We start from the raw sequence: 10,416 nt of genomic DNA, 5'->3' as shown, positions 1-10,416 counted from the left end.
TTCTATTACGGGGCAAATGACCTTGGCTGTGTAAAGATATGCATTGATAAAACTGCCGAATCCTTAAATAGTTCAGTAAAGTTAACTATAGGGTCGTTTCCAGATGTGATGGGAAGTTCGATCAGGAAAAAGATCGCAAAAGTAATTAACTCAGTTACCAAGCATAATTAATCTAGTTACAACAGAGGATATTTTATATATACAATTCGTCTGGCAGTAAGCTAAAATTTTTAAAAGCGGGCTTAAAAACATAGTGAACTGCCAACTTGATTTAATATTATCATTTATAGTAGTAGTAGTATCATTGATATATATTGTGGGGGTGACGGATGGTTTTGTGAGTAGAGTGTTAAGCTACCCCCACGTTTGTGGCGGCGTGCATATTACATGAGTAACTATGCACGTTTGGCGGATTTAGCTTAACACACTTCATCTCGACTAGCGCCGCTGTGAACAGGGCGCAGCTGCAACATAATTATTTTGACAACTGGTCAATGGAAAACAATTGACAGAACATTGATTAATTGAAATATTGTTTGGCTTAAACATAAACTTACTACAATTCATTGAATTGAGTGAGTATTGATTGATTGAACATTGATTGATTGAACATTGATTGATTGAATATTGAAACATTGATTGATTGAACATTGATTGATTGAATATTGATTGATTGAATGAATATTGATTGATATTATTGAAAATGGATTGATTCATTGGACTGAAACTTTTTGATTGATTCAACTGAATATTCATTAATTGATTGGATATTCATTAATTGAATTGATTAATTTATTGATTGATTGATTGATTGAACTTGATATTGATTGATTCAATTGAATATTGATTGATTGATTGAATATTGTTTTATAAGGCTGGCGCACCGCAAAATTTGGAAAGCAAACGCCAGTCTTATAGTGTAAAAAATGACATGTGTACAGTTAATATTGATTGATTGATTGTTTGTTTGCTTTGATTGGAGGTGTGCCAAAAACCAATTGGGTCGGCACCCACTGAACACATGTATCTTAAATAATTGATCTGCAACCAGCCGTGGCCATATGATGCCAAACTTAATAAATAAATAATTAAGAAATGGTGTCACTTGTTTTTTAGTGGTAGTCTGTGATAATCGGATTTATGAAGTGAATGCGTTATAAATCCATTTATCACAGCGCCCCACGTGGAAGGATGCGCGCGCAATATATGCGCAAGCATTTGTACATTCCATTCTAACACCATTTCCAAATGTTGCACGTTTAGGGTTTGCTGTGAACTTTTAAGAAAATTTACCCGCCCTTCTACACCCCATATTACTTTGAGTTGTTTTCTGCGCCGAGTTCTTTTCATTTCAGAGAAAGAGGCCTAAGGAGCCAAGCTGTCAATCATTCTAAGACCTTGCCTTAGTCATGACCGGCCAAAGCTGCCATTCCTTGCCATACAGTGATGAATGGTATCGTGATGGACACTTCCAAGTACCAGAAGGAAGGACTTCGCTCACCCAATCGTATTGGCTTATTGACTCTAAACAGGGTGAAGCTGCAACACGATAACTATCGATCAAGGACTAGATAACACCCATCGTCACGGCTGGTTAATTTATTATGCGGACAGTATTGTCTCTGTAATTAACAGAGCGAAGAGCCAGTTGGAGAGATACATCGAATAGCGCTGAACACAAATCATCTTGACACGCGTCGCTGTTAACAGGGCGCAGCTGCAACTTGATTATGTGGATGACTTATCGATGGAAAACAATTAATTGACTTGATAATTAACACAGAACATTGATTAATTTATTGAAATATTGTTTGGCTTAAACATAAACTTACTACAATTCATTGAATTGAGTGAGTATTGATTGATTGAACATTGATTGATTGAACATTGATTGATTGAATATTGAAACATTGATTGATTGAACATTGATTGATTGAATATTGATTGATTGATTGAATATTGATTGATATTATTGAAAATGGATTGATTCATTGGACTGAAACTTTTTGATTGATTCAACTGAATATTCATTAATTGATTGGATATTCATTAATTGAATTGATTAATTTATTGATTGATTGATTGATTGAACTTGATATTGATTGATTCAATTGAATATTGATTGATTGATTGAATATTGTTTTATAAGGCTGGTGCACCGCAAAATTTGGAAAGCAAACGCCAGTCTTATAGTGTAAAAAATGACATGTGTACAGTTAATATTGATTGATTGATTGATTGTTTGCTTTGATTGGAGGTGTGCCAAAAACCAATTGGGTCGGCACCCACTGAACACATGTATCTTAAATAATTGATCTGCAACCAGCCGTGGCCATATGATGCCAAACTTAATAAATAAATAATTAAGAAATGGTGTCACTTGTTTTTTAGTGGTAGTCTGTGATAAATGAATTAAAAACTGAAAATATTTTTGAATTTTTTTTGTTTTTTGCGAGGATGGAGGGTGCTATTGACTATTGCGATTCTTTTCTTGTGTTCAAATGAAGACAGCATGAAAAGACTTTTGAGAAAAAAAAAACATTTGAAAAAAACTGAGATTTATTGATTATTCAGACCGTACGTGTCTGATTGGAATCTTTTTTTAATGACATGTATGAAGCTATGTAAACATTCTGTGTGTTGGACTCATATCTTTCGATGAATTATCTCGGTTACGAAATATGGAAATAGGATCAAAATATACATTGCGCTCTATCATTTTCGTAATTTGAAGAGGTGTGTGTTATAACAACTGATAAGATTATCCAATGCATATATTTAATAAAAAAGAAAGAATATCAGAAACCAATATTTATTTAATAACTCTTTCGTTCAAAATCGATTGCTCATTGGATTGCCATCTGTTGAAAATTCAAAGATTATACCATAAACCTGCAAAAATAAAGAAAAAGAAAAATAGCTCGACTTAATTAACAAATAATTCTCAACATGATGTCAATCACAATTTTCCCATTTAACCGTAAATCCGTAAAACTTACCTATGGAACTTAATATTTTTTAACAGTAGGTATCCTCCCGACTCTTGGTAATTCTGATATGCCATTGTTTTCAAATATACCGCCTCCCAAATTCTGTCTTGAGAACTCCGGTTGTATATTATTTACCCCTGTGGCATCAAACCGCGAGAAAGATGAACCATCTGATTGGTATGCTCTGGGACCTGTTCTAAAGGTTTGAAAAGAACGGTCTATCCCACTAAGGACATTTGTTCCACGAGTTCTTCCAAAACTAACTAAATCATCGCCATGTATAATTTCACTCCGATCGATGCCAAAGTTATCAAAAATGCCATCTACAGGCTTTGGTAGGTTGATTACTGGATTTCTTCCAAATATCCGACGTGTACTAAATTTAGTTTGACTGTCGTCCACTGGATAACTTGTTCCAAAGGAATCTCGCTCATATGGAAAGTCAGAAAATTCTTCTTTTCTTGTATTCAAAGTTTCTGTACCAAAACCTCTTCTTTGTGTGTTTCTATGTCGAAACTTGAAGTCTTCATCATCTTTAATTTCGGGATATTCAGCTCCAGAGAAATCACTGCCTCCATATGAAGAGTGTCTGGGAATAAGAGATCCAGATGTATAGGGAAATGTTGCTCGTCCACCAATATTTAATGTGTTCCATTCCCCACCCCTGCTTGAGCGGAAATTACCATTTGATAAAATGGGGTTGAATGGTTTTGAGGGAATCGGTCTGGGTGCCCATGGAATGTTCTTAAATTTTCTACCCTGGGAATTTTTACCCCTACCACCTGGATAAATATCAGACCTACGTGGTGATTGAAAGGAAATTTCACCGCCTTGTCCCACATTAAATGAATTGCTTCTCTTAAACTGCTCCTTAAAATCGCCTGGTCTTCTAAAGCGACTTTCTTCAAATCTCCGGAAACTGGCTTCTCCGGTCAGAAGTGGGGGTAGATCAGTTCCGTAAGTCCTGCCGTCCACGATGAATTCACTCACCCCTCCAGTCAGTAAGTCAAGTGCTGGTGAACCACGTGGGTTTTTGTATCCTGGGTACTTTTGACAGGATACGAAAGCAAACAACAAGAGGGGGACGGTAAACCTAACCATCTGTAAAATCAATAAAATTCTTTAGAGATAATACTTGGGAATGCATGAGAAGTATTTTTGTGAGTAACACTTTCTTATCCCCTCGCAGCAAAGATGGAGTGGATATAGTGATGCGCTTGTGAGTGTGTGGGTTAGTGGGTAATTTGGCGTATACGTGACGGAAGTGATAGTTTATATCGGAATCAACAAATGGCATTTTCTGCCTTGCTTAATTGATTATTTCTTGTTATTCAACTCTTTTTTTTTGTAATTTTTGTATTGCAAACACAGAAATAAAACCTAATTAAACATTTTAAACATTTGATTCGGCATTTTATTAATGACTTTCTATAGTATTCCATTGAGTTGCGTGCAATCGGGTACGGCATTGGACTTTTCTCCACTCGATACTTTACTGCTTACTGGAGGTATCAGCGGTTGTGGCACGGTCCAGCCGCCCATACGTTCCTTAGACCGACTTATCACAATTATAAGACCAAATTGAGAATAAATGACCCTACTGAATATGGTTTTTCTCTTTCATTTTTTTTATTGAATTGTATTTTTGTCAAACAAATTGATGAAACAGAAATATCAACAGTCTCGTTTAAAGTCATCATTTCGCAAGTTTTATGGTTGATACAATGACCTGGTCAGCAAATACAACCTATCGATATCATTAAGTCAAATGTTGACTGCCGTGTTTCATACTACTTGTTAGGCCATAATTTACACACTGAATTGTCTACGGATCTTTTCGTTTTCCCGGCCATGACAATTAGCACACGGCGGGTTTGACCGGTGGGCAGGGAATGCTCACTCCTCCATGGCACCTGATCCCGTCTCTGATGTTTTAGGAGGTCCGTGTTTGCTCCGCTTCCGATTTTTATTTTCTAAACGGACTTTGAACTTGAATACTGTTTGTTATCTCCGTATTTCATGCAAGAAAGACGTCTTCAGAATTTGTACCCGCTCATGATTCGGTAAAAGATATTGTTATATCTAATCTAGACTTGTTCAGTTTTCATTACTGTTTCGAATATGTTATCAAAAAAAACACCTAGTAAAATAAGGTTACTGCAAAGCGGAGCACCCATCGCAAAAGAGCACATTACTATGTGTCATGTTTTTGAAAACAGACTCACAACTCACATTAAAACAAAAGCAAGCAATTGTTTGTAAAAGGTAGTATCATACAAAATTCTTATAGACTGCCATTGATTTCCGATTCAATCTACAACAGAGCATATTCTTATGCACCCAATGCCACCCATAATCGAAGATTATGAGCTATGACTTTCATATTTGACATTTGACAAGACCTTTTTTTATTAACCATCATATTTGACCCCTTGACCTTTGAGTTTGACCCACTTTTGCAAAATTTTAACAAACTTCAACCTTAGCAATAACTTTTGAACTGTTGGCTCTAGTGTTTTCATATTTCACATGTGTATTTCTTGCGAAAAGACCTTCACTTGGGTACAAACAGTTTTGACCTTTTTTCCTAGATTTGGAGTTTCACCTACTTTTTAAAAACTTTAACGTTGTCCATAACTTTTGAATGGTTGGTGCTAGAGCTTTCATATTTCACCTGTGTATTTCTTCCTTTTTACCTTGATGTTTCACTTACTTATGGAAAAACTTTACCTTCGCCATACCTTTTCAAGGTTGGTGATAGGGCTATCATATTTCGCAGGTTTATTCCTTGAGACAAGACTTTTCTTTGGGTAACAACATTTTATTATCTCTTGACCTTGGAGTTTGACTTACATTTGAGAAACTTTAATCTTCGCCATAAGCAAACACATCTTGTTCTTTCACGGCTTTTACAAATGTACAACTTGACAAAGAGATGGAGTTAAAAATCTAGCAGGGACTATATTTTGGCGGAACAGTAACCACAAGCACTTGTTTATGTAATAATTTTATTAACCCATAGTAAAATAATAACACAAGGTATATGCATGGTCGTCCTTATTTTCTTTTATCTCCGTGAACGGCATCAAAACTCTGCTCGCCGACTAGAAAATGCGCATGTGTCTCACGCCATGAAGTGTTATATACTAATCTTGGGCAGAGAGCAAAATTTATACATTAGAGAGTTTTAAAATTTTTAACTTTTGCAGAGAATAAATAAATTTTGTTTAAATTTTTGTTTTCCATAAAAACATTACGATATTTTTCTGACGTAATTTTCGAAACAGATTTATAGCCAATCAAAATCCAAGATCATATTCCGCCAGAGGAGTTTCAGATTTTTGATGCTGTTTACGGAGATACGGAAAACAAAGACAAGCATATATACAATATATGGTTGTGTAGATAAATTAGAAGAAAATGGTAATAAAGAGTTCTCAAAATGACATTGATTCTGGGGAGGGGATACTCCATGTAATTCGGAGTTAAATACCCTATGTTATTATTACACTACGAGTTAAAAAATATATATATATTACACAAACACGTGCCTGTGACGGAAGTATAGGGATATATCACAAGAATTGTTTTTCAAATTTACTCAGTAAAGAATAAGGATTTTAGTTCACAGTTTTAAACAGTAAAAAGGATTTTATAAAGTGGATAAAATTTATAATTAGGGACTTCAATTGTAGAATATTTTATATAGATTTAAGAAATGAATCATATAATTTTTTCTTTGATTAATGTGTGGTACTATCTTTTTATGCCGAAAAATGATCAAATACTACTTTTTTAATAACATGACAGGCAACAGCAATTTTTATCCCATCGCAACGGAGTTGGGGAGATATAGTAGCGCAGTTGTGTGTGTGTGTGGTTGTGTTTTTTTTTTTGTTTGTTTTTTTTTTTTTGGGGGGGGGGGGGTGTTTCTGTGTGTGTTAGGTAGTGCTGTACGAAACGAAAGTGACGTAATTTGCACCGAGATCGAAGTTTGCCTAGAAATATGTGTATTTTTAATATAATCATCTATTGTCTAATCTTCTCATATTCCAATCACATAAATAAAACTGAACGAGGGGATGGTAAAATATAACAAACAATATTTTGCTTTTCCAAGTGTAAATTAGAATTGAGTTGTGTGCAATCGGGTTCGAAATTTTTGTTAACATCATATTTAGCTACGTAGCTTGATTTACCTAAGTACTATATACAGTGAAAGTATCCACGATTATTGTCGGTATTTTTTAAACATGTGAACTCAGGTAGTTACAGAGCATTAAAATTATACGTAAAAATATTTAGGTACAATATTTTACTGAAAAAAAAAACTTACCTCAAGTTCTGCAGCTGGCTAGACTTTCAGAAAACTTCTGAATGTGAAAATATTAAGTAAAATTAGCCTTTTATATACTCTATTGGAATTATCAATATCTATTACAAATAAGACAGATTATTGCTTTGAAGAGTACAAACCATGCTAATTTCTGGAGCCAATTGTTACTCTGATATTGACCCTACAACTTCCGGTCATATCTCATATGGGATCCTGTGTTGACGTTTTAGAAAATCAGAAGCCAGTTATATTTGGCAAATAAATCATTCTGGATTTGCACTGAATGTTTATTATAATGAAGAAAAAAATGCACGGAACCGAAGTGCAGGATTCATTGAAATTCATTTTTAAGTGCACTGAGAAGACAGATGAGTTTAGTTATATTTGTGAATGAATGTAAAACATCGCGTAATCAATGATCTCGTTATTCAAATACACCAATTCTATTTTACATATTTACAAAATTTTAATTACATGTAATTATCTTACGCACGGGGAATTGACAAAACAGGAAATACGAAACAAAAAAGACGAATGAGATTAAAACAGTGGGTGTGTTTTGGTAGAGTATTAGGTACATATACATGTAACTGGAAATATGGTGATGATCCATTTCACAAACTTGAATCACTTTATTTAAAAAATGATATTAAATAATTGAAGATGACTTTTAACTTAAACTAACTGTGAAATTCTTTTTTTTCCCATCGAAATAGACGGAAAGGTATATGGACCACATTACCTTAACATCCTCAGAATAAACTTCCCATCTATCTGTCATCTGAATATTCATAGAAAGACATCTATCTTAATATCGTGGTTTAGTGATAAATTGGCGAGTATCTGATTGAATATGCATTTCTTAATAGCTAAATTATAACTACCGTACTTTAATTTATATGTACATGCAGGTGGAAATATCATCAAATATCTTGAATGGCCTCAATTTTCTTTTTACTCCCGTAATCTAAATATCGAGTGAAGGTTCACAAAAGTAAGTGTTTGCTGTGTTATCTAATAAAAGCAAGTGGGTTATGTGTCGAAGCGAGTAGGTGTCTAATACACTTGTTGTGTTATAACTAACACATTGAGCCAACTTTAAAATAATGTTTGTTTGCCCTCTCCCGGCTCAGCTAGGATGAAAATTCGGTCGATGTATTTCATAGTTGGCTTACTAGAAAACAGCAAGTGTAAATATACAAAAATGCCACTCAAATCAATTTCAGATTGTTGGTTTAGATTTTGAAAAAAAAAAAAGAAAATATATATTTCTAGGAAGAAGAATTATTAAAACACTTCTAGATGAAAAGGGAGAAAACGCTTGCTGCGGCTTTCACTACACATTCAGATATATCGAGGACGTTTTATCAATTAAAAAATATTATAGTTACTTCTATTCATATATCTACTCAATATATCCCAGTGAAATTGAATAAAAGACACCACAGACTGTCTGTCACACCTACATTTGTATTTCATATTTGGATGTTTTACAGACTATATATAGACGATAAGGACCAACTAACAACTAAATTGTATAACAAACGAGATGACTTCAGCTTTTCCATGGTCAACTTTCCTTATTTATGTAGTAATATTCCCGCTATGAACTGTTAATGTCGTTTATGTCTCCCAACTTATTCGATTTTCAAGAACATACTGGAATGTCTTCAATTTTAATAAGTTGATTTTACAGGGATTCCAACAACTTCGTTTAAAGTCAGCATTTCGTTTATTCTCTGGTCGCTATTGCAACCTTGTTAGCAAATACAAATTAGCATATTTCATATCAATTGTTAAGTCTTTGTTTTTATACTAAATTTTACTACCGGAATATTCTACCTCATTAATGCGTAGGGTTCATGGCGGGTGTGACCGGTTGACAAGGGATGTTTACTCTCCCTGGGCAACTGATCCCAAATCTGGAATTTCCGGGGGTTCATCGTTAAAAATTCGTAACAAAATCATCAAAAACCATGATTAATCGTATGTAAACTTGCAAGCATCTTCAGATAGTGGAGATAATGAACAGTATTCAGGCTCAGATTTGTTCAAATCATAGATCCATGGGGTAAGGTGGGGCCAAAATAAGGGATTTGATTTTTACATGGGAATATGTAGGAAAATAGTTTAAAAATCTACCTCTCAAGGACAGCAGAGCAGTATTTGTGATATCAATATGAAAGCATCCCCAGGTAGATCAAATTCAGGTTTGTTTAAATCATGGCACTCGCGGAGGGATGGGACCACAATAGGGTTGGGATAAAATTTTAGTATAAAATTTTGCATAATTGGTGTATTAAAAAATCTTTAAAAATTCGTCACTTGGCCGTGTAAGACGTATAGATATTGAAGCATCCACATGTTGCATGGATTCAAGTTTGATTAAGTCATAATTCCTTAACTGGGGCTAGAGTAGAGTCAAATTTTTTCATGGAACACGTGTTCTCAATTTATAGAGCCAAATCAACCTATGCATAGGTCAAAATTTGTGTGAATTAAGACTTAACTATTTTGATACGTCATTTGAAGCATGGAAGTATTAAGTTATTAAAAATCACATTTTGAATTACACACACACACACACCCTCCCTCTCTCTCACACACACACACCCTCCCTCTCTCTCACACACACACACACACACACACACACACAAATATACACACACACAAATATATATATATATATATATATATATATATATATATATATATATATATATATATATATATATTAGGGATGTCAAATCGGTCAATTTTTGATAATCGGTTACTCGAACGTTTTTCCGATCGAGTACCCGGGCACTCGGTAAAAAAAATGTAAATTCAAGTGTATTAATTTCTTGAGCCCCGTTAAGCTCTGTTAAACCCCAAAGCTGTTTTTATCACGTTTATAAATGTATAATTATAAACATCGATTTCAACGGAAATGATTTTTGGTACTAAATTTATTTGTTAAACACAAAAGACACAATTAATACTGCAAAAAATTACAAATGGTTTACAGTTCTTGTTTAGGATCTATTTCATCAAGAGGAGGACAATCTGTTACGCAGGTTTGTAATGATAAGACTAGCGAAAGAGAAGGAA

The 10,416-nt window shown here is 34.2% G+C and overlaps 1 protein-coding gene across 1 annotated transcript; it reads right to left on the bottom strand.

Annotated features, from left to right (window-relative positions):
- Positions 1 to 2,796: 2,796 nt before the first annotated feature.
- On the bottom strand, positions 2,797 to 7,361 carry LOC133183211 (uncharacterized). Its single transcript, XM_061318160.1, has 3 exons — positions 7,327 to 7,361; positions 3,000 to 4,091; positions 2,797 to 2,892 (listed from the first exon to the last, which is right to left on the bottom strand). The coding sequence occupies exon 2, from the start codon at positions 4,089 to 4,091 to the stop codon at positions 3,009 to 3,011; it is 1,083 nt and encodes a 360-aa protein (XP_061174144.1). The 5' UTR covers positions 7,327 to 7,361; the 3' UTR covers positions 2,797 to 2,892; positions 3,000 to 3,008.
- Positions 7,362 to 10,416: the final 3,055 nt, after the last annotated feature.

Source organism: Saccostrea echinata, unplaced genomic scaffold (assembly GCF_033153115.1).
Source record: "Saccostrea echinata isolate AGI-Se365-2 ecotype Australia unplaced genomic scaffold, CSIRO_AGI_Sech_v1 ptg000009l, whole genome shotgun sequence".
Classification (NCBI taxonomy): Eukaryota; Metazoa; Mollusca; class Bivalvia; order Ostreida; family Ostreidae; genus Saccostrea; species Saccostrea echinata.
The sequence above is the reverse complement of the archived record's forward strand: the minus strand, read 5'-3'. Positions and strand labels throughout refer to the sequence as shown.

Coding starts and splice junctions, on each gene's coding strand:
- LOC133183211 (XM_061318160.1), bottom strand. CDS start 4,091: ATGGTTAGGTTTACCGTCCCCCTCTTGTTGTTTGCTTTCGTATCCTGT.